The 26,063-nt window shown below is 36.5% G+C and overlaps 1 protein-coding gene across 2 annotated transcripts in view; it reads left to right on the top strand.

The window, feature by feature from the left end:
- Positions 1-26,063, top strand: part of LOC150104419 (cyclin N-terminal domain-containing protein 1-like) — a 254,807-nt gene that overhangs the window by 159,936 nt on the left and 68,808 nt on the right. For both annotated transcript variants that reach the window (XM_090397002.1, XM_090397001.1), the window contains exons 4-5: positions 1,271-1,439; positions 19,219-19,381. In XM_090397002.1, the coding sequence (XP_090253128.1) occupies positions 1,271-1,439; positions 19,219-19,381 (332 nt within the window). The remainder of the gene's footprint in view (positions 1-1,270; positions 1,440-19,218; positions 19,382-26,063) is intronic.

Raw genomic sequence — 26,063 nt, forward strand, 5'->3', positions numbered from 1 at the left:
TACATAAATTGCTAGTAGCAAAATTCCATCATTATGATATTGTATTTATTTTGCAGTCTTCTCACATCATTAACTGATACTCATAATTATTTGCCTGTAGGACAATTCTTTTCAAATCATTCCCCAGAGATTCCTATCCAGAACCTTATTATTCTTCCCATCTCAGCATCATCAGCAAACAGTTGGATATCACTCATCAGATTCCCTAATATTCTGAATGTAAACTTTGAACAGTCACGATCCAAAATCAAAATTTTGTGATATGCTATCACCACCAGTCATATAACTGTGATCAGAGCCATAGCTCCTTTGTACATTACTATTCAATAGTGTCAGTCACGCTCCTATTCACACAATAGGTATTTTTTTGCTCCTGTTAAGTTTCATTTTGTATAACACTCTTCCATGTGGTATTCTGACAAATTATTTTGTATAATTTGCAGAAACTGTGAATGGATTGAAAGCACAAGATTATCTTTTGATATGAGAACTATAGACTTCCTGCAATGAGTCCTTTGACTCCAGATGTCAGTAATAATAATTACCATTCTCGTCAGTATCTTATCACTATGCCAGCAATACTCTTACTGATCTATATTTATTTGTGGTTCACTCTCTCCTTTAATCTAGTTTCTCCATAACATCTGGAGTCCAACTGTTTCTTTTCTGAATTTATATGGTAAAATGATTTCAATATAATTCCACTATTTCTGCTGATTGATCACTTGTTCCCCATGTATGTTATTCACTAATGTTGTTCATATCTATGTTTACTGAGCTCAGCAGTAATTAATATTAAATTGTACATTTTGATGTGTAGTTGATACAAAATGATAAGTTAATTAAATTCTGAATTGCCTATATACTTTGATATTTGCCAAAAAAACAAAAAAGTCACTTTTTTTGTGAGACCTCAATAAAGATCGAAACTAGTCTGGGTAGTGGCCCTTCCCTTAATGCATAACATTATACATATCCGCAAGGAGATGTGTTTTGCATTATGGGAGATACTGAGATAGGAGTGTTGGAACTTGCTCCACCTTTGCAAGGAGTTGCCCGGTGTTGTACCACTTTACCCCAATCCTGAAGATACTTTCAGGCACAAACTTTGTTTGCACGCACTTGGATAGAGGATTAAACTAAATTTATTATATGTACTTTGTTGCTGAATGGGCATAATATTGTTGACAAATACAAATGGTTCCTTTTTTTTGTTGTATATTTCATATATCCTTTAAGTATACTGAATAGGAACTGTGATATTTTAAAGGTTTTTAGTGAAACATATAGAAGAACTCTATATTAGTGTCAAAGAAAGCAATAAGACCAAAGGAAAAAAACTGCAGTGGGAGGATGTAGAGAGCAGAATTCATCACCAGTTGATTTTACGGGTTATTTCCTGTGTTCAGTTGGCGAGTAAAATGCATTCTCATTACAAGGTATTTATTTATATTCTCTTTATTGAATTAGCTGATTATACAATTCCATAATTTTTTAAATTATTCTTTAAGTGAAATCCTACTGATGAATGGTTGCAAACCTACATCACATTAGTACCACGGATGAGCTGAGAGTTAGATGATTCATAAACTCTGCATCAGAGACATTTATAAAAACACTTAAAATTTTTTCTAGATATGATATGAAGTTGGGTAGATAGATATACATTACTTAGCATTTTCATGGAGTCCCAGAATGTATCAAAGAAGACCAGTTTACATTCTACAGACTTTACTCCAACATCTATCATTTCCATAAAGTAAGTAAAATGGCCCTGAAAACACATGCAATTAATCCTCAAAAGAATACATTTATCAAGTTTCTGTGGTTTCATGATGAACCATAGTGAAAAAACACAATAAAACTGTCTAATCTGTCTATTATCTTTTTATTATTATTATTATTATTAACATCTGACCTCCAGAGTCAGAGACTCATCATAGGAGGTACATACTTTTGCATGCAATGCTCATCCAACCATGCCTTAAACTGATTCAATGTGTCTACATTCACAACACACCGAGGCAATGCATTCCACTCACCAACCACTCTCCATGCAAAGAACCTTCCTCACTCCTCTGCTCATACCCTCCTTATACAGTTTCCAGCAATGGGCTCTTGTTCTACTCCCCTCTCTGATTCTATGAAAAATTTCTTCAATGTCAACCTGATAACAATCTCTGACTAGTTTATATGTCTCATCATATCCCCCTCCTTCTCCTATTCATGAGACTTTACAACTTACATTCTCTCAATTTGTCTTCGCACTCCACATTCCAAAGACCACTGACCACTTTTGTGAATCTTCTTTGAACCCTTTCCAATATGTCCTCATCACCATGAAAACCTAGCAACCAAATCTGTGGGCAGTATGGATTATTGCCCAAAAACAGGACTCACAAAGCCCTGTTTTTTAGAGTATGAATGACACCTAAAAAACAGGGCTTTGAAGATTTGCTCCAATGAACAAGCGCTTAAAGACTTAAATTAAATAAACTTAAATTTAAAGTTATTAGCAATACTTTCCTAAAAAATGGTTACAGCCAAAACACTATTAACAAAATTCTCTACAAGACCTCAATAAAAAACAAAGATAAACCAGACTACAGACTACAATAAAACTATAACCATTCTTTACATTAAAGGGACATCAGATAAAACAAACAGAATACTACAGAAATACAACCTCAAAGTCACCTTTAAACCTCCTGCAAAATTAAGAAGCTTATTCATCTCATCCAAAGACCCATTCCCCCCCCCGCTAGCTCACCCTGAAGTATACCGTATTTATTGCACCTGTAATCTACCACATATAGGGGAAACAGGACTAATAATTCCTATCAGACAAAAGGAACATAAATGACATATTAAATATAATAACTATGGTGAAGCTAGCCTTTCTGATCATGCCCTTAACACTTTACATAGAATTGACTGGAAAAGCACCAATTGTCTACATCACACCAAAACATGGTATGAACGTAAATTTAAGGAAGCCTGTGAGATTCTTATCAACTGCCCTAATCTGAACAATAATGATGGTTAAAAATCCCAAGCATATGGAAGGCACATATTCTACCCACAGAACCTTTCTCCCTAAGAGTTAACTACAAACAGGACTGTAGATAATCTAAACTCTTAATCTAAGATAATAATTGTCATGTTAAATTAGGACATTGTTACTGTAAGAACACTATATGAAAGAATGTTTTTCTTATGTTATCTTAAATAGAATTTAGCTTTGATGTAGTTTCTAAATAATTAATTAAATTTTTGATTTTTTCTGTATTTTTTTTTTATATTATATTTTCACTAGAGGTCATGCCAGTAGAATAACCGTTGATCAAATCATTGTCTCTTTAGCATACTGTGTGAAATGTAACTCAGCTTGTCCTTGTATATGCTCCAGATGATGACTTTAATATGGAGGTCGAAAAACGTCGGGAAATTAAAATAGTTATTTATAACATGGTTGTAAAGTCCATAATTTCTTAAATGAATGCTGATCACCATGTAACACTAAAAGAAAGGATTAGAAGGACATTTACTTTTCACATATTGGAAAGTGAAAGTATGTTTGCATCTAGAGACTACTGATGCAGATCTAGTCTCTGAGGTTCAGAGAGAATGAGAAATAGTGAAGAGGGTACAGAGATAAGTGATCAAAATAGTATTGAGATCAAGGAATGTTGAATATGAGTATATATTATGGAAATGTGGATTACAAAACTTTGTTGTTGTTACTATTTCGATTATGGCTGAAGCAGCTAAGACTATGAAGCCAATGTCTAAATTATGTGTGTTTTACTCAGTTACTTTTACAGGATTACAAACCTGAGTTTCTGGAGGAAAAATCATGCTACCTCCTTAATGAAACCAGATAACTCACCTTCAAATGAAATGCTTATAAAGGCTCTTCACAGTCCAGATGGGAATTGAACCCAGACTTTCCATACAAAATACAAAGACTTTCCAGACAACAGACAGAGCATGGTGATATGAATAGACATGTACACATAATCAGAAAAAAAAAAAAAAAAGAATTACATATGATACTTAAAAGCCAAATCGTTTTATAATATGGTCAGAGTGAGAGAACAAGATATCATCCCAGGATATTAAATAACTTGATGATTAATGATTGGGGGAGGTCAGAATTTTCTTGATAGCTATTGGAGGAGGTGAGCTCATTATTTGGGATTAAGTTAATGTAACCCACTGTGAGAGAGAAATGATAATTCTTAATAATAATCATAATAATGTTTTATTCATGGTATGTGATGGTAGCATACTATATTTTGAGCTTAATTAAATCAGTTAATAAAATCCTTAAATTAAATAATTGGTTTTTCCCTTTCAATCATTTCAGACCATAGGTGACTTTGTAGGCATTGCCCACAAAGTGTTCCTGGTGAGATTTTTACAGGGTAATTCACCATTGCTTTCCCCAATTTTATCTGGGCTCGGGACCGGCATATGACTGTGATGTATTCATGACTGTAATCCATGTGTGTTCATGGGGCTGGTTTGCCTGTTCTGGGGGACAAAAAACCCGATTTTCTGGGTGAAAAACCCTCTACCTCTGTATGAGACTGTCTAACTCACTTTTAGTCGAAAGAGACCAGATAAAGGTTCCTCACATCACTAATGGGAATCGAACCCAGGTCTTTCCGACCAAAGGGCTTTGTCTATACTGACTGAGCTACGGAGGCTCTAAGTTAAATAAAAATAAAAAAAAAAGTGCAGTAAAAGTTCACGTTTAATATTCCACAGTTTTTCTTAGTTTATTCAGAACTTTTATTTATTTCTGCTAGTTTATCAATAAACTTTTATTAATAAACTGGCAGGTTTCATTTTTTAGTTTTTTAGATTTTTCTTTGACCTTTTGTTTTCTTTATTGTTCTTATTATTATTCAGATCCCTCCAGGGAGTTCAAGAACTCATCAAGAAATGGTATCTTTGAGTCACTTATACCTAAATTTGCATCGTGGTTGACTGAGTGGTTAACATATTCACTCTCCAACCAAAAGGTTGCAGATTTGAATCCTACCATGGGCATGTATGTTTGTGATAGTCTTTAGGTGGGAAATGAATTTCTTTACCCAGTGTAAGACTATTGTCCAGCTAATTGGAAGCTTGAAGTAGCTTGAAAAAGTTCCATATCTGTGGTCTCTAGAGCAGGATTTCCAGAGTATGTAAAAAATCACTGGTAGAGAGCAAACAGTTTAGTCTCCTGTGACGTATGGTCCAAGAAAAAAAAGATATGTTTAGATATTAATTACTAGTGATATGTTATAACTTTAGCATAAATTTAGACTGGTTTGGCTGTGATTGAGTGTGGCATGTTTGCATTTTTTTCCTCCCGCATTTTATCATTATTTTAAGTGTTTTTCATGCAAAATAATCAGAAAATGGAAAGCTAACAGAGGGTACTAAGGAAGCAATTACTTCTGCACAACCTGTAAGTACCCATAGTCCATCAAATCAGTATCCTTTAAAATTAAAAAACAGCCACGTGAAAGCACCTGTTATGCCTTCGGTATGAAGTAAAGATGGCAACAATAAAAGCCCACGATGAAAGAGTACCTCAAGTCTCATCAGCATAGTGCCAGAGATCACTGACAAATCCAATGACAAATGAAGTGCCACAGCTGTAAAACTGAAGTTACCGAATGGGAAAAAAAAAGGTATATTGTGCTATTTTTGTTGCCTCTGGCTACATCCTTCCTGTGCAAAAATAGAGGAATTGGCACACAAACTTTTTATTGATCTCAACCAGCCTTTTTTCTGTTTGCTATGCCTCCCTTCAGTAAAACAGCTTCTGAACTTTGGCAAATGAGTCGAAAACTTCGAACAAGATCTTAATACTATGATTGAAACCTTCTCTTCCAAAATCCGAATGCTGGAAACTAAGGTTGAGTTACTAAATGATCAATGCCCCATCACAAGTCTGCCCTTGCCTGCTAATAAACTCTGTGACCTAATAGCATTAACAGTACCATTATTTTGAACTTTCAAACGGAAAATGGTAAATCATTAAAAGTAGATGTTAGAAAATTAGCTGGAGAATGCAACTTTGCTCCCAGAAATATCATCAAATGCCATCGTTTCGGACCCATAAACAAAAGAAAGGACGGAACGAACTTTACACTTCTCATGAAAGTGAACCTCTGACACACCGACAAGCACATTCAAATTAATAATGGTGATAAATAACAGGTTAAAGGACACTTGTCCCCAATCACGCATTCGTGCTTGACCTGACTTAACATTTGCCCAAAGGGATCAAGGATGCCAGCTTCGAAGATAACCTTGAAGAAAAACGCCAAAATGGAGACAACAGTTGGATCATCAATTACAAACAAGTTAAATTAGTACAAAAATCAAGTGACACCACCAGCAGCCACCATGAAAACTAGTATGCAGGCACTGCATAGGAAATGTGCAAGATCCTTGTGGTCAAATATATGTCTCACAAAATCCTGCACATTGCATTTCACTAACATCTGTGGCCTCAACTCCAACCTTAATAGTGTCCGCTACCACCTTCAGTCCACCAAATCCCACCTACTCTTTTTAACAGAAACTCAAATCTCACCTGCCCCAGCAGTATCATCTCAATCTTCCAAACTACACACTGCTTAACTCATTTTGGCCTAAGGGTGGCATCTGTGTATATATCTGCTATGACATACCTTGCCAGAGAGCACCGAACCTAGAATCACCCAACTTTGACCTTTGGGTGATTCTAGGTTCAGTGCCTAGAATCACCCAAATGCCACCAACAACTCTTTAATTTCCATACTTTAATTTACTCTCCTTAAAAATTGATTTTCTCCAGTCTCACTCTCCTAACAACAAAATCATCCTCCTAGGAGATTTTAATGCCCATAACACCAATTAGCTTTCCTCCTCCAGTTGTACAGATCTTGCAGGCAGTGATGCTGAAACATTTGCTATCACTAATGACCTTACACAAATTGTTCATATGCCAACCAGATAACCCGAACCACTCCCCAAATACCTTAGATCTCTTCGTACCAATGACCCTTCCAAATAAACAGTGAATGTAGTGAGTTCCCTGGGTAATTCTGTCAACAGTCTAGCCTCATCTCCTCCCCCATGAAACAATGGTCACACAGCAAAAGAGTAGTTTGGCATTATAAGAGCAGTGCCAAGTGGGACAGCCTCTGCAACTTCTATGCTTCATTCCCATGGTTGGATGTGAAACGTGTCTTGATAGATTAGAGCGATTAGAAATGGGAGCAAACATTGAAGAGCTTCGGCAGGAAACATGAAATGAAACATCTAGAAGAGGATATTAAACAGCTAAAGGAGAGATTGGCTGATGATAACGAAGAGGAAGTTAATGTTATAAAGAAAGAATCAAAGGATAGTTGTATATCAGTGTATGGGGACTCGATCATCAAAGGTGTGTCTACTAATAAAGTGCACAAAACATGCTTTCCTGGTGGAACAATAAAGCAAATAACTGATGCTTTGCAGAAAAGGAAATACCAGGCATCAAAATTAGTGGTAGTCGTGGGCACAAATGACGTAGTTGGGGAGAAGAATGTTGATATTGGTTTGGCAAATAAGTTCGTTCGGTTTTTCAGAGTGGAATGAAACAAATTTTATTTAATATATATAATACACACTAGTCAGTTATATATTGACCCTCTTTATCAATGACCTCTTGCCATCTGTCCACCAACTTCATTATGCCGCATTCATAAAACTCCTGAGGTTTACTGGCAAAAAACTGATCCAGGTGTCTTTTGACAGCCTCCTCATTAGGAAAGGTTTTCCCGTTCAGAGAATTCTGCAATGATAGGAATAAGTGGTAATCGGAAGGTGCCAGGTCCAGTGAATACAGAGGATGCAGCAAAACATTCCAGCCAAGACGCAACAATTTATTCCGGGTTGTTAATGATGTGTGGGGGTCTGGCATTGTCGTGGTGAAAGAACTCCTTTCCGATTTGCCAATTCAGGAGGTTTTGTGCTAATTGCACGGGCCAGTCGTGTTAACCGTGAGCAATAGACAGTTGAATCAATCGTTCTGCCTGACGGTAACACCTCGTAGTGGATAACACCTTTATAATCCCACCACACAGAGAGTATGATCTTCTTTGGGTACAATCCCGCTTTCGAGGTTGTTTGTGGCGGTTTGCTCTTATGCCCCCCCTTGATATTTTACATACCACGTTATCATACATGATCCATTTTTCATCTCCAGTAATCATCCGCTTCAAAATTGGGTCTTTTTCTTGCTGACGTTGCAGCGAAACACAGATGGATATGCAAGCAGTCAATTCATGCTGCACCCAAATATTGAGTTTTGAAACATATCCCAGCTTGTGCAAATGGTTTTCAATGCTTGTATGGGATATGTTCAGTACTGCAGCAATTTCCCACACTGTTTATCATGGATTTTTGTCGACAACATCCTTCACAACACTCGAATCAACCTCAGTCAGGCACGAGGCGCATCACTGACGTTGAAAATCCAGAATGGAATTTGGCAAACTACTTTTGGCATATGCGTTCTGTTAAGGCACCATCCCCATATACCAGTGGTGTTCAACCTTTTTTACTACACGAGCTAATTTTCTATAAAAAGTTATTCGGCGATCTACTCTCTTATATATAAATTATTCGGCGATCTACTCTCTTATATATAAATTATTCTGTGATCTACTCTCTTATATATAAATTATTCGGCGATCTACTCTCCTATATAGATCACATTCCCCCAACCTGATATCTGATTATGCACAAATAAACAACTAAAAAAAAATACACAACTAAAAACTTTATTTGTGTATTTAAAAATTTATTTATCACTTTTAATTATTTTAATACATCAAATATTTTAATACAACAAAAAAAAACAAATATATATTGGAATAAAATATTTATTTCTCTATTTTGGAAAACCAAAGTTAGAAAAAACAACAGATTGATTACAAACTCACAAGTTACAGGAAATGCTGGTTGATTAAAAAAAAAAAGTTAATGTGAAATTTGGCATTGTCTGGACCTCGCAATATTTTCATAGTCAAGTTGATATGAAGAAGTGGCCGATCGGAGACAATCATCCAAATAATCATTTATAATTTGGTTTCTTAATTGATTTTTTATGACGGTCATATTTGTAAAAGCGGATTCTGACAAGTATGTCGATCTGTAACACGACAGAATTTTTTGTGCAGTATCAGGTAATATTGAGAATTTTTCATGGGCATACTTCCAAATGACTTCATTATTTATTGATTTTAAATGTAAACTATTCTGAATGTTTATTATCATCTCAAGTTCTACTTCAGCTTGGTTTATATCAAACAACCCACTAGTTTTATTTGAAATTTCTGTGATGTTCAAGTTTTCTAGAAGCATTTCTTGATTTTGTTCAAAAAAGTTTAATAAATATGGGAGATGTCTAAATTCGCAGTCATTTATATTTTTCTTTAATAAAAGTTCTGAATGTTTATTATCTCAAGTTCTGCCTCAGCTTGGTTTATATCAAACAGCCCACTAATTTTATTTGAAATTTCTGTGATGTTCAAGTTTTCTTGAAGCATTTCTTGATTTTGTTCAAAAAAGTTTAATAAATATGGGAGATGTCTAAATTCGCAGTCATTTATATTTTTCTTTAATAAAAGTAAGTATTGTTGGAAAGATTTTATTGAACTTAACATGTCAATTAAATTTTTATCTCTACATTCTAACTCTAAATTTAAATTGCTTAATTTCGTACAGAAATCTACTAAAAATTATAAGTGTAACAACCATCTTTTATCATCACTCAATTGTGGATAAATATCTCTTTTTTTTCATCAAGAAAATTTTTTATATCGTTAATTAATACAAGAAATCTTTCTAAAAATTGACTTCTGCTCGCTGAGCCAGCGAACATTATTGTACAACAGAAGTTCCCTATCATCATCTGCCTGTAATTTAAATAACCGCTGTTGCAGGGCTTTTCCTCGAACAGAATTTACAATTTTAAATGTAATATCCAAAACATCTTTTGTGTTTAATCTTTTACTACACAGTACTTGTTGGTGAATAATACAGTGGTTCGTTAAAAAATCTGGATATTTGTGATCATTTTTACATAATGAAATGAAGCCTGATTTATTACCTATCACTGCAGGAGCACCATTAGTAGTAGTAGACACAAGTTTAAAATGCAGAAGTTTGTGCTGTTTCACAAATTCATCAAATGCCGAAAAAATGTCTTCTCCCCTAGTCCTTCCCAATAATGGTATAATTTTCAAAAGTTCTCTTTACTTGAATAATCTTGAAATACCATGCGAATAAATACCATTAACTGAGTAATATCAGTGAAGTCGTTTGATTCATCAAATCGTAATGAAAACATAACACACTGGTGAATGTCTGACATTAACTGGCCTGGAAACTTTTCGCCGGCAATTGGAACTCTTCCTTTCGGCAATTTGAAACCTTATCTGTGGCCTAGAAGTAGTCTCTCTCTCTAGTGACATCTCGAACTGAGAAGCCCCTTTCTGGAAACGGGAAACTCCTCTCTCAAGCAACTTGGATCTGGGCAGTCTCTCTGATGGCGACTCCTCTCTGACACAATTCTGGAACCGGGACCCCGTCTGCTTGCTTCAGTCCCTTTTTATTAGGCCTCTTCTGAGACCTCACATGAAGTTTGGCAACCCCCAAAGAATCGGTATGAGTCGTTTATTTGAAGGTTCAAGTTCTGCACGCCTTTTGTTCTCCTCCGTTTTCTTTTGATTGTAAGTTGCCGGCCATCGGAAAGTTGTTTGAACTCTTTCTGACTGATTTCAGAGATGTTTACACTTAGAGCCTGCAAGCCTTTCTCGTACATAGTTTCAATAACAATCTTTCTAATGCCGCCATGTACAGCTTTGGCGATAAAAATAAAAACATTGCCTTTGTTTTTAACACTCACATATTCTTATTAAAGCAGTATATACAGTTAGCTTCAAAAGAGTTATTTACAAAAACATGTAATACAAACTATATCGAGACAAACAAAAGTTTATTTTTTTACAGAATCCCATGGGACTTAACCTAAGTAAAAAATCAATGTAATGTGCTTTGGAATATTTAACATTTAAGTTATAATCGAGTTCTTACACTTTGCTTATAATCGTATTCACTTCGCTCGCTGTTTGACTTCCACTGATACAAATTAATTCATTTACCCGGACTTATAAGAAAATTACTGATTTGATAATTTTAATGAAAAATGAATAAACAAAACAATACACTTAAAGCGAATTAAAAATAATGATAAATAAAATATTATGTTTTCAGTTTTAATTAAATTTGTAAGTAAGGAGGAATACACAAGAGATCGACCAAAAATCGCTTCGTGATCGACGGGTTGAACACCCCTGCCATATATGCTGCATATTTTTTTATGGGCTTCTGCATCTCGTTTGTCTTTTTTGAAATAAAAAAGCAAAATATGCTGGTGATGTATGCTATTTCCTTCCATTTCTAAAAATATGTTCCACATGTGCACAACTGAAATAGGCCGAACAAAAATTCACATTTGTGTATTACTAAGGGAAAGAGTAGGTGAGATGAGATCCCTGTTGTGAAAAAAAAGGCAAGACTGCATTTTGGTGACAGTGAGTGACCATATTTTCTTTGCCTCATTGACGGATGGGATGCATATCAATGTTTTAGACACTGGCTGAAGTTGATCTTGAAGTTTGGGATGTCTGCGCACTGCTTTTTGTCAAATAAGTAGGATGAATGCAGAGGTCTTTCATCAACAACCCTGTCAACAGGATCAGTATTGATTAAGAGTAGGTACAGGAAAAAAAAGATAGAACAGCACCCTGAGACACTCCTGCATTATGGTGAAGCTCGAAAAGAAGAAGAGCCATTCACCATGACAAGTAGTGAACGATAACGAAGAAAGCAAGCTACCCAATCACAGAGTGGGATAGGTAGGCTAAAGGATGGCACATTTGATCATGTCAGACATGATCAAATGTTCTGGAAATGTCCAGAGCGACAATACATGTTTCTCTGAACCATTCTATTGTATTTGTAAAGTGGTGGGTGATGTAGACTAAGAAGTCAGCCATGGATCTTGAATGGCAAAATTCACACATATAGTTGCTGATTAATTGGTGGGTCTCTAGGTAGTGGAGAAAATGACTATTCATGACATTCTCCATTATTTTGGAGAGGACTGATGTCATGGCAATTGGTCAGTATTTCACAGTAGACTTCTATCCCTCTCTTTTTTTTGTGGAATAGGCTGGATATATAATTGCCTCAACATATTGGGGTAAGTACAGGTTAAAGTATGAAAGGTTTGTAAAGATGCCATGGGGACCAAAAGACTATTTATTGTCCTAGTTATTCCATATTCTTCTGATATCTTTTTGCTGAAAAAAAACCACACGAGGCATATAGTGCTACTCAGATTCTGGTATGACAGGAGGCTATTTCCCATGATTATCTATGCAGGAGTTGAAGGAAAAGAGTAAAGTCAGGAGGACAGTTTTATCTTTGGGCGCTGTAGTGTAGACATGAGAGAGAGGCAGAAGTACATGTGAGCAACAAGCAAAGGATCAGAAGGCATAGCTTCCATATAGGCAGGGGACAAGTTTTCTGTTGTTGGTCTCTGCTTTAAAATAATATTCATCTTCCTCTCCTGGGACAAACATGTCACATCAATAGCTTCTTCAGCATCCAAAAAAGTAAGCATTCTCTTTTTTACTCAGATACTATTTTACACCCACCCAGCCACTAACTTTATACAAATCCCAAATTCATCCATCCTAGAATACTGCTCACATGTTTGGAGTGATCAGTATTCTTAATGCTGACCAGAGGAGAACATACAGCTCACAAGTGATGCCTATCTTGCAGACTCACTTCAACCTCTGTTCTATAGATACTGCCATAGTCACTGCTCAACTGAACTCTTTATCATCATTCCTCCTCTTTCTCTTGGTCTGTTAATACAAGATCAGCATATGACAAACATCCATTTTTGGTGCAAATAGAAACACACACCAAACCTGCTCCTCCTCTTCCTCATTTATTCCATATACCTCTGTCCTGTGGAACAGCCTTCCTCACAAAGTATTCCCAAACATTTACAACCTCCAACCTCTTCAAAAAAAAATGTCTATGAACTTCTTCTTTCTCAGTGCTCATCTGCACTCCAGACATGATACTAATGTGCTTATAGATTATTTAACCTCTTATGAACTAATATAAAAAAATGTTAAATCCATATGCATGTCATTAATATACTAGTTAAACTGCTGGTAAACGAGAAATGAATGAAGCAGTGAGAGTTGTGATGTATGGAGGTTCAGTGATTCATGGAGTGCAAAATAGAAATGTTAGAGGAGTGATTGCCTGAAGAATGATAGAGAATGTGACTATGGCAATTAAGTGAGTTGAAAGAGTCAATGAGATGATTGTGATGGCAAGTACAAATGACTTTGGAGGCAGTGTGAACTGGGCAACAAGAGATTTGAGGTTCATGCTTGAGGTTGTGAAGAAGAGTTTGAAAGGGAAGCTGATAAGTATGTTACCTAGATATGATAATGCAGAGATGAATGTGAATAATGAATGGCATGATAACAAAAATGTGTCAAAAAGAGGCTTGGATTATGTGGATGTTTGGAGTACATTTGAGGATAGAAAGAAACTGTATGCAAGAGATGAACTACATTTGAATGAAAAAGGATATAGTCACCTGAAGAGAATGTTGTTCTTAGGTAAGTGAGAGTATTAGCACAGGAAAACTAGATTTGTCAGGATGGATGGAAGCAGGGATAGCCTCTTGTGGGGACAGACACTGCAGAGATAGAGGAATGCATGGCGATATGCAGAGTCAAATGGAGTCTTGAGGGAATAATAATATATATAAATATACTGAAAATTCATCAATATTTCTATGTACAAATGCTAAGAGTATCAGGAATAAAGGAGATAAATTAGTGACATTAATAGCCTCAGCTGGTCCAAAGATTATTGAGATCCATAAAGCCTGGTTGAATGAAGATGATATACCAACAGGAATAGAAATAAAAGGGCATAGCATATTTCAGCAGAATAGAAAGGGAAAACAAGGTGGAGTGTTGCTTATGATAAGTGGTGAGCTGTGTCTTCTCAGAATGGAGGATATGGAGAGAAATAGCATGAATGATATCAAGAGTATATATGAGGTAGGGGTGAGCAAGACTGGGTGTTTAGTGGGATATTGCTATAGGCCAGGAAATACACAGTTTGAGGAGCAAGAAATGTTTAGGCAGCTGAGTGTGGCAATGCAAAATGAGTGATCATTATGTGAGATTTTAACTATAGCAGCATAAATTGTGAACAGGAAAAAGCATATAGTAGTAACAGATGGAATTTCTGGAATTCTTGAGGGATAAATGCCTCACGCAATATGTAGTAGAAGAAGAAACATTTGGTCCTAGTATCAGAGGACCTTATTATAACTGAAATGACATCCCTGTCCCAGTTTGATAAAGTGACATGTGGTCTTGGCTTGGAGGTGAGTAGATATGTAAAAGTGTCAATAAGAAAGGTTAAGTGAACTTTATAAGGAAGGCAACTATAATAATCTTTGAAATAAGCTTTAAAATCAACTGGGATAGTCCCATGGATGGAAGAATTAGAAAGGTCAGATATCTCCATTCCTTCAGAACTAGTGATGAAATATGAGGATGGTCTGAAAAGTTCTTGGCCTTGACCACTATCGGCAAGATTTTTTTTTTTCTAAGTTGTTACATCTGTCATAAGCATCCATGTGAAATCGCAAGTAATTCTATCAAGTAGTTTGTTTTATACAGCTGTCTGAAGCAAAAGTGTTGTCTATATCCCTTGAAATGGATAAAATTGAGTATTGTATAGTTATAAAATTCTTTGTAAAAGAAGATTTAACATCAAAAGAAGTTCATCCGAAGTTCATAAAAGTTTATTCTCCTTCATTTTTTGACAATTAAGAAATGGGATGCCGAGTTTAAACGAGGTCATACCAGCCTTGAAGATGATCCACATGAAAGACGTCCAAAAAGTGTAACAGCACCAGAAATCATTGATCAAGTGCATGATATGGTATTGGATGACCGACGAGTCAAAGTGCGTGAAATTGCTAAGACTATAGGCATTTAAAAAGAACGTGTAGGATATATTTTGCAATAAAGAATTGCAAATGAAAAAGCTTTGCGCAAGATGGGTGCCACGCTTGCTTACAGCAGATCAAAAATGCACTCGCATGAAAATCTCTGAACAGTGCTTGGAGCATTTTGACAGAATAAAACTGATTTTGTGCATTAATTTATTACTATGGATGAGACTTGGATTCACCATTACACACCAGAAGCCAAACAGCAGTCAAAATAGTGGACATAAACTGGTGAAAAGGGTAAAACAATAATCAGGGAATATTATTCTGATCTTTTAACCAGACTAGATAAAACAAATTTGTGAGAAAAGACCCTGTTTGCAGAAGAAAAAAATCATCTTTCATCAGGACAATGCATCTGCCCACAAAGGTGTTTTCACAATGGGAAAATTAAGTGCTCTGCACTATGAATTGTTGGAACATTCACCCTATTCCCCAGATTTGACTCCCTCCGACTTCTATCTCTTCCCAAAACTAAAACTCTTCCTTTCTGGTCAGCATTTTTCTTCGAATCAAGAGGCGATTGCAAACCGTAGAGGGGTATTTTACAGATGTTACTGACAACCACTACAGGGACAGGTAATAGTGCTGGAGCATCACTGGAATAAATGTATTAGTTTTAAGGGAGATTATGTTGAAAAATAAAAATAATTTTTAAATTATAAATTTATTTTTTCATTGTTAGGCCGAGAACATTTCAGACTACCCTCATATTTATTAGCAGCAATGCAAGTTGTATACCTCGAGTGAAAAAGAGAAGATTTAGCTTAAAGTGGATGACTAACAATATCGAACAGAAACTGCAGAAGAAAAAGAGATTATGGAAAAAGCATAAGAAAAGTGGTGGAGAACAGGAAAGTGACTAGCATGGTAGGAAGGCAAAGCAGGAATTCTTTCATTAGGTGGAGAGTAAGAGGAGAAACAAATGTAGAAGAATGACATTGTTAAATGAAAATGGGAGTAAAGTGACTGATGCAGAAGACATAGTGGAGTTGTTTAACCACGTCACCGTCAATATGGATAAAATACATCACTCCTCTACACTTCGTATCCATCATATATTTCAATGTAATATCAATGGTATTACAATTTTAATATGCACTTCGCATCCATGGTAACTTTGACATATATATACATCTTGGCCAGTTGGGTGGTTAATGATCACTTAATTGGGATATTTTATCCTGGAAAAGAGGGTTTTATTACTAGCAGGATGGGGAAGGTTCACGGTTTAGAAGTGCAAAAGGAGAGGGTGTCACAAATATGAAGTACTCTGTATGTCGATATGGCAAAGGGACCAGATGGAATTTCACCATGTGTTTTTGAAGAATTGGCTAAGGTTGACTTGTCTTTTCAGTGAAAGTCTTACTATGGGAAAGGTGCCCAAGGAATGGAAGTAGGTTAAGATAGTCCTTTGGCATAAGGGTAGTGGTAGAATGGAAATGTCAAACTATAGTCCACTTTGTATTTCTTTTGTAGTTGTTAAGATTCTGGAGAAATTAGTGAGAGATTGTATACTGCATTGGGCAGATGATGGTAATGTTATGTGTGAGGGGTCAGCATGGATTTGTTATGGGGCACTTTTGTTTAAGTAATGAAATTGCCTTTTATAGCAAAATAACAAGAGGAGTTAATGAATCAAATACTGCTGTTTTTTTTTTTTTTATTATTTTACAAGGGCACTTGACAGGGTGCCACATGTTAAGCTGATATTTAACACATTGACTGCCAACTACAAGATAACTCATAGCTGGCAGTCTATATTACGATGTCAACTATGAGTTATCTCCTATCATGTTCGCAACCTAAAAACATATTGTCACCAGCAAGAATATACATTAGTCCAATGGGAGTCAATGTGTTAAGTTACAGCATATGAGTTTGGATATCTGGTGAGTGGACTGTATTGGTGGATTGTCTAACTGATAGGTACCAGAGAGTATGAGGGAGCAGTATCAAGGAAGCAGAAGGTTACAAGTGGGTCTCTCAGGGTTGAGTATTGAGTATTAGAACCATATGGTTTAACCTTTATATCAGTGACATTGCCATTGGATTGTAAGGGGATATTCAGTTGTTTGCAGCTGATGCGAAGGTGGGATGGGTTATTAGTGATAATGCCAATGTAGTAACCCTTCAGGAGTATTTGAATAAGCTGGACAGATAGGAAAAAGAATGAGGATATCAGTTTGATGCAACTACATGTAAGGTCTTGATGTTTGGGATCCATCAATGAGAAGCTGCATACTCTGTTGGAGAAACTATATTAGAGGAAGTGGAGGAGACAATGGACATTGGAGTGATGATTAATAGAAACTTGAAATTTAGGGAGTGTACAGCAAAGGCGGTGAAGACAATTGTTGCAATACTGAGAAGGGTGCTGACCAGCACAGCAGAGATAGAAGAGTTGTTCCATTGTTGCATAAAGTCCTGATCAGGCTACATCTGGATTATTGTGCTCAGAAATCACTGGGATTTGAACAGGATAAGTTAACCTTGTAGAGATTGCAAAGGCAGATAACAAAAATGATATCTAAACTATGCTAGTGTTAGCTATGAGGTAAACTGTGGACACATGTAAACAAGAATGTGGGTGATAGAAGAAGGAGAGGTGATATGATTGATAAATTATTAACTCTTGAGGAGTAGTTAACGTTTATACACTGGGGAGTTCTTTTGTATCAAGAGGAAGGAGCCAGGACAACACACTTTCCTTGGAAGTTACTAATGGAAATAGTGAATATGATAGCAAGGAGTGGCTTTTTTTCATCACAGGTGATTGGACAATGAAATGCATTGCCTATCAGGATTGTGAGAGCAGAAAGAGTGAATGAGTGTATAGAATGGTAAGATAGCATTTGTATTATTTAAGATGGGCCTTCTGCGAGGCATCTCATGACTCCATGGAGGTCCTGAATGATAATAATAAACAATGGCTCCAAAACAGACCCCCTACTGCACTCTGCTAGTGACTTTCTTTTTTTTGGACACCCCCACCCCATACACAGCTTGCTAATAATTATCTGACAGCCTATCACCAGTCAAACTGACTAATCTGATATGTAATCCTATCATTTCCAGTTTGGTTACCAACTTGCTGTGTGACAGTCTTTGAAAAGCCTTTGCAAAATCTAGGTATACCACTACATGTGCATCTCCCCGTATATGCCATACATATTTGCACTTATGTATGTGTATGTGTAATTTTTCTTAATAAGTTGCTTCAAGCAGCTTCAAGACCATCAGGACATTGTGCCCTTTGATTGATGTATGACTTTATATATGGCTTTTTCATTTAAAGGTAAGTTAGCCAATCTCACATGGAAGTAGCAGAGTTTTTTGTACCAGAATGTTGAGTTTTTTTATTTTTATTATTATTATTATTACGTGACACCTCCAGGGAGTCCAGAGACTCATCGAGGGAGGACATCTACTCTACATCTCTCTCTCTGTCTCCACCAACTACAACTAATCGCACCTACACCAAAGGCATCTACTGCCCGCCACCACCACCACTAGTATTTCCACAGACAATCACAAACATCCATGCCCACGGTGGGATTCGAACCTGTAGCCTTTTGGCTGGAGAGAGGATATGGATATGCTAACAAACTAACAAATCTAACAAAACTAAACAAGCTAACAAACTAACCGCTTGGCATTTTTTTTTTATTCTGCATATAAACAAATCAGCCAGAGACCATTTATTTAGATAAAATAACTATTGTGGCTGATAGATGGCAGTGTGTAGATAGAAGGTTAAGTAGTGTAGATGGCAGGTTGTGTGGCATGGCATATCTTCTCACTATGAGTTCTTGGATCCTTCAAAGCATCACATAATAATAATAATATAAAGTAGAAGAAAAATAGGATAAATATTCCTGTTTGATTCTATTTCTTTTATTTTTAGGGAAAATGTACTAGACCCTTAAAATAAAGGAAGATTTCAATGCTTATACTATATTATATTGTCAATAAATGATTAATTTGATCATTAAGATGTATGTCAATTTGTTTTTTAAATAATTTGTAGATTTAGCCTAGTTTTCTTTTAGTCAGTAAATCCCACTCAAGTACGAGAATTTCTCAAAGAAGCTGGTTATACATACAGTTTAGACAGTATATTGAATTCTGAGTTACGTGTTCTTAGAACCTTGGATTTCCGACTGAACATAGTGACACCTCTGACATATTTAGAAGCCTTAATAGAAGTTCTTGGTATGCAATGTTTCTTTTGTATACATTTTATTTACCACTTAAAATTGAAGTCAGATGGCTTTATTATTATTATTATTATTATTATTATTATTATTATTCAGGCCAACATGGAGTCAAAATTCAGGCCATCATGGACTCATCGAGGGGAGGTCCCCCCCCCCCCCCAAGAAACACAAAGTCTATCATACCACTCCTTAAACTCATTGACCGTTCTCGTTCTCACCACTCCATCAGGCAATGCATTCCATGGTTCAACCACCCTCCATGCAAAGAAATCACTCCTCATCCTCTTGCTCACAGTTTCCTTTCGTAACTTCCAGGGATGGCCCCTTGTCATCACTGTTCAACCAAACGAAAGAACTTGGTTGAAAAAAAAAAAAGTATGTGGAGGATTTGTACAAGAAAGATAATAATATTGAAGGAGAATTTGAAAGGAGAGAATTTGTTGAAGAATTCATGATAATGAAAAGAGAAGTGATATCAGCAATGGAACAGCTGCCAAAAGGAAAAGCTTCTAGTGCTGATTGGAGTGTCAGTGGAATTATTGAGATCGACTGGTAATGAAGTAGTGAATATATTGATTGAAATTTGTCACCGTGTTTGGAAGAAAAAAATATACTGGCCTAGAGATTGGAAAACATCAGTATTCATCCCAATTCCAAAAAAAAAAAAAAAAATCAAATCTCAGAGATTGTGAGAATTATAGAACCATCACTTTAATTTCACATGCAAGTAAAGTTATGCTGAAAGTGATCCAACAAGAGTTGGAGCTATATGTGAATAGAGAAAAGCCACAACAACAGGCAGGCTTTAGGAGAGGCAGAGGAACTAGAGACCAAATAGCAGACATGGATTATGGAAAGAATAAGAGAATTTCAGAAGGAAGTATTCATCTGTTTTATTGATTGCATGGATCACAACAGACTGTGGATTGTAATAAGATCAATGATAATACCTGCACATCTGATTCTTTTGATAAGAGAGCTGTATGACAACTAAGAAGCTTCAGTAAAAACAGTGTTTGGAAAAACAGTGTTCAAGTATAAAAAGTGATGCAGCAGGGTTGTATACTGTCAACCTACGTTTTTAATATTTATAGTGAATGTGTTATGAGAATGGCTGATTTAGACAAAGATCCAGCTGGAATTAAGATTGGTGGCAGAAAAATAAATGGTTTAAGGGTTGTTTCATCTGCATATCTTAAACCATTTATATTTCTGCCACCAATCTTAATTCCAGCTGGATCTAAGAAACTAAGGAAGATCTGGACTGATTGATTCTATTGGTTAAGATGGAAAGTAACAAAGCTGGGCTTAATTTCAACATCAGCAAAACAAAAGTGATAACTTCTGGCAATTTAAATGAATTTATATTAGAGGGAAATAAAATAGAAATTTTTGAAAGTTATGATTTACTTGGATCCAGAATCAGAAACGATGGTAAATGTGAAGATGAAATTAAAAGAAGGATAGTCATGAGGAAAAAAAAATGATGTTGTTAAACCTGACAAAAATTATGAACGATAGAGGTGTGAGTAAGGCCACAAAAGTAAGAATTGTCAGTAGTGATATGTGGATGTGAAAGCTGGATTATTAAGAAGAAAAATAAAATGCAAATTAATTCATTTGGATTATGGGTGTGGAAGAGACTATTAGGAATCTCATCTGCAAGAGTGACCAGTAAGAAGATTTTAGAGAATATAAAGACAGGTTGCTCCTCGGAGAAATTGCTAAACACAAGTGGATGTACTTTGGTCATATTATGCAAGCTAATGAATCATTGGAAAAGGCAGTTATGTTGGGGAAGATTGAAGGGAATGAGAAGAAGAGGAAGACTATTAAAGAGTTGGATGGAGAACATAAAAGAACTTACCAACATGAAATTACAATTGCTGAGAGAAAGAACAAGAGACCGAATGGGATGGAGAGCCTTTGCTCACAGGATCACCAAGAGTCGAAAATGATTGGATGGCACATAACAACAACAACAATCCCCATGGGGTGTTCAGGTTACTATGAAAGTACTACATGATTAAGCTTACATTCTTATTAATCTCCTATCAACAATTTTCCTACAAATCAATCTATTACTTGTAAGCACTCTAATATTGTCATATCTAATATTTCATGTTTCTAAGGCACGTCTGACTATTCAATCCACCTAGACTTTTGTCTTCCTCTGGGTCTCTTTCCTGCTGTCTTGTCATCAACCACCTGTTTTGCTAACCTTCCTTCACCCATTCTATTTAAGTGGCCATACCACCTTAGATTAGCTCTGCTGACACATTCTTGAATGCTAATAATGTCAAGTTCCTTTCTAATATCTTCATTTTTAATATGATTCTGCAATTGATGGCATTGGTCCCACTCCCCTAATTTTTCTCAGAACCCTTGTATCTGTGGTCTCTAGTCTTTCATCAAGTGCCTTATTTCTAACCCTACTCTCCAATCCATAACTTAAAACTGGTTTGAAAATCAGCAATATAATATTGCTGATTTTCATACCAAATTTGTTGCAGCTGTTATTAATCAATTTAGTTAGTGAATCCTGGAGACTTGCACTAGGTGTGTTTAGGAGTACAACATCATTATGTGCATAAAGTGCTTGGCCACTAGAGAGCTGTAAGGTGTGTAGTGTTGGTAAAGAGCTCCCAAAAAGATAAGTGTGCCTTGAGTAATAATTGGCAGTATTCCTTGAATTTTAGTGTTGAACTATTTATTTTTGAGAATAAACTGTGTCTGTGTGATTTATTAAATTGTTAGATTTCTTATTTATTAAACAGAGCACAATGGCAGTACTCTCGAGGTCAACCATGCTGGCATCGACCAGTGCAACTAGGCGACTGCCGCAAAAACCAAGTGGTGTTTACGAAATTGACTTTTCAAAATTGATTTAATGTTGTGAGTGTAATATGTTATCATGGCAGAGTGTATAGGATATGTTTGTGGAGAGAATGGATGGGAGACGAGGGAAGGTATAGATTTGTAGGAAGTGCAGTATATTATTAGCAATGAATGCGAAACAGAGTGAAAAGATAAAAGATAGCATAAATGAAATGAAACCTAGTGAAACTGAGGGAGTGAAAGAATGCAAGAATATAGAAGAGAAAGTTAGAAAAAGCAAGATTGTAGAAGTGAAAGTAAGTAAGGGAGCGAAAAAAAGTATGAATGGGGAAATGGAAGTATGGTGCAGCAGAACTAGAGGTTGCGAGGCTACAGGAGTGACAGAGAGTGAAATTGTCAGAATGCAAGATTTGATGAAACAGTTGCTGAAAATGAAAAATGAAATGAGGAATATTCAGATTGATATGAGACAAATAGTATTTATTTATATTGTATGGGGTTCCCCACTTTCCTCTCCCCCATCCCTTATGATGAGTTGAGCCCTCCTAATGAGGGATTAAGTATGTATTTTGTGACTGTAGATTCATGTATGTTCACAGGGACGGTTTGCTTGTTCTGAGGATGAAAAACCCTCTACTTCTGCATGAGACTGACTAACTCCTTTTAGTCGAAAGAGACCATATAACAGTTCCTTACATGATGGACAGGAATTGAACCCAGGTCATTCTGTTAAAAGGGTTTCTATACTGACTGAGCTACGGAGGTTCTTTAGTGGAAACTAATGAAAGTGTGCAAAAGAATAGAATGAAAGAAAAACGTATAAAGATTCCATGGTTAGAGAATTAGATAATGAGAGAATCCATGAGGTCTACTATCCAGGAGGAAGAATAAATGGGATAATTCAGTCTTTGGACATGAGGAGGAAACGAGCAAGAGAACTAGTGGTGGTCGTAGGGACAAATGATTTAAGTGGATATAAGGAGTATGTTAGGGTGATTATCAAGAGGTTATTGAGAAGAGTGAAACAAAACATTTTAGTAGGAAAGGTTGTCAGAGTGTTGCTGAGGTATGACAATGATGAATTGAGACAGAGAGCTGAAATCATGAATGGTATGCTAGCAGATCTGTGTGGGGGAGAAGGGAGTACAGTTTGTGGATGTATGGCATGTGTTTGAGAGAAGAATGGAATTATACAGGCATGATGGGTTGCATTTAAATGGCTTTGGAGTGAGTGTACTGGAGAAAGTGCTGCCAAATGGAAGTACAGTGTGTGCTGCATGTAAGAAATGAAGTGAAAGATCAGAAGAGTGGTACTGAAGAAACAGGAGTGCTTGGCAGTGGAAGCAATGGTAGTGTAAGAGAAGAAGAGAGAACGGGAACACAAGATGAACAGGGAAACGGGGCGAGCCTGGGTAGACAGGGACACATGGTGTAGGGAGAGTGGTGTTGAAAGTAGCAGTGAATGTGTATATTGAGATAGAGTATATTGTGATGTGTGTGTGTGTGTGTGGGGAAGTTGAGACTGAGCAGATATATGTAGTAAGTGGTGATAAAGGTGATTGGGCAGATGTGGTAGGGAAATCACAACCAACACATGGCTTGGATAGGACTAGCTATAGACCTAAAAATGAACTGCTGTGTTTGTTTACAAATGCCAAAAGTATCAAATAAGGGGAATGAAATGGTTTCCGTGATTGAGATTATTCACCTCAAAATCATTGCAATAAGTAGAATATGGTTGAATGAAGATGATATTGTAACAGGAATAGAAATGGAAGGATACAGTATTTTTCATGAGGATAGAGAGGGCAAGAAGGGAGGGAAAGTGCTGCTGATGATAGCAGGGGAATTAGGGTGGTAGACATGAAAGGGAGGGGGGAATAGTAGCAATGGTTATGATGCAGTGTGATGTAACGTGGAGATTGAGAGGAAGATATTTAGTTGAATGTTGTTATAAACCTAGGAATATGGAAGGTGGCGATGAAGAAATGTAAACAACTTGGATAAGTCAACAGAGGAAGGGTGATTATTTGAATGAAGAAATAATAGCATTTGTGAATAAGGAAAATGAATTTTTTGAGTTCTTGAGAGATAAGTATCTGAGGCAGCATGGAAAGAAGGGCATGCAAGGATTGAGAGCTTTAGATCTGATCATATTGTCAGAGAATATAATTGGGAGTGGGGTTTCACACTTTCCTCCAGTTGGTGAGAGAGAGAGATCATGAAGTGATAATTTGGGTTGTGGCTAGCCATATGTGGACGTCTGTGAGAAATGGATATATGTGGAATTATAAGATCTCAGATTTGGTCCCCAGGATTTGAAGGGGATAAATTAACTGTGGAAAGGGTACAAAGGCAGATAACAAGGATGGTGTCGGGACTGTACAATGTTAGTTATGAGGATCGGCTGAGGGAGTGTGGACTGCAAAGTTTGGTGGATAGAAGAAGGAGGGGTGATATGATTGAGACTTTTAAACTGTTGAGAGGTGATTACAGGGTTGACACTGGGGGAGTTCTTTCGCTTGGTTGAACAGCTGGAAAGAATCATGACAAGGGGCCATCCCTGGAAGTTACGAAAGGAAACTGTGAGAAAGTAGGTGAGGAGTAGTTTCTTTGCATGGAGGGTGGTTGAATCATGGAATGCATTGCCTCATAGAGTAGTGAGAGTGAGAATGGTCAATGAGTTTAAGGAGTGGTATGTAGACTTCATGTTTCCTAGGAGGGGACCTCCCACGATGAGTCCTGATAGATTTTGTGTTTCTTAAGGACCTCCCGCGATGAGTCTTTTGACTCCATGGAGGTCTGAATAATAATAATAATAATAAGGCTGGTGATTATGACAAGCTTAAGAGTCAGCTTGGAGCTATAGCATAGGAGTTGAGAGGCAAAGAAATAAATGCTACTTGGGAACTGACAAAAAAATACATAACAGCATCAATGTGTGAATGTATTTTGAAGTCCAAAGGTCTGAATAAGGTAGGTGTAAAATGGATGAATGAGGGGGCTTAAGCATGAAATCTGGAAGAAGAAGGTACTATGAAGGCAGTACAAGATGAATAATAGTAATAATCAGTTTCATGAAGGGTATAAAGAACAAGCCAAGAGAGTGACTCAGAAAGGAAATCAAAAGTTTAATGGATGAAAATGGTAACTGTGCAGAAGACATTGTTGAGGTATTCATTGATCAATTTATAAGGGTGTTTCATCCCGATCAGGGTGGAATCATGAAGAAAGGGTAGAAGACATAGGAGAGGATGGCTTAATTGTGAGTGAGTGAGCAGGAACTGTTTGAGGAAATAACCTTGATGTCAATAATGTGATAGAATTTGATGACATTTAATCATGCATTTTAAGGGAATGTTCCAGAGAGGACAATATCATTGGCATGCTTGTTTAATAAGAGTCATAACAACAGTACAGATTGCAAAAGAATGGAAAAAAAAGTTTAAAATTGTTTCACTGCATAAAGCTGATGATAAGGCTGTGGCTTCAAATTATAGGCCAATCGTATATCTGAAGTTGTGGTGAAGGTACTAGAGAGAGATTGTTGAGACGTAGGATACAGAATTGGGTTGAAAACAGCAATATTCTCTGTGGTTATCAGCATGGGTTTGTTTAAGGGAGATCATGTTTTACTAACTTACTTATGTACTATTACATGGTGACAAATACCTTGGACAAGGGAGATGCATATACAGTGGTGTACTTGGATTTTGCAAAAGCTTTTGATAGGCTCCCACACGACAAAGTATTAAATCAATTGAAACAGATGATATTGGCTAACAGATTTCTGAGTTAGATCAGTGACTGGCTGTTAGATAGGTATCAGAAAGTTGTAT

The sequence above is a fragment of the Typopeltis vanoorti genome, chromosome 8 (assembly GCF_054136105.1).
Source record: "Typopeltis vanoorti isolate ZY-2024b chromosome 8, IOZ_Tvanoo_1.0, whole genome shotgun sequence".
Lineage (NCBI taxonomy): Eukaryota > Metazoa > Arthropoda > Arachnida > Uropygi > Thelyphonidae > Typopeltis > Typopeltis vanoorti.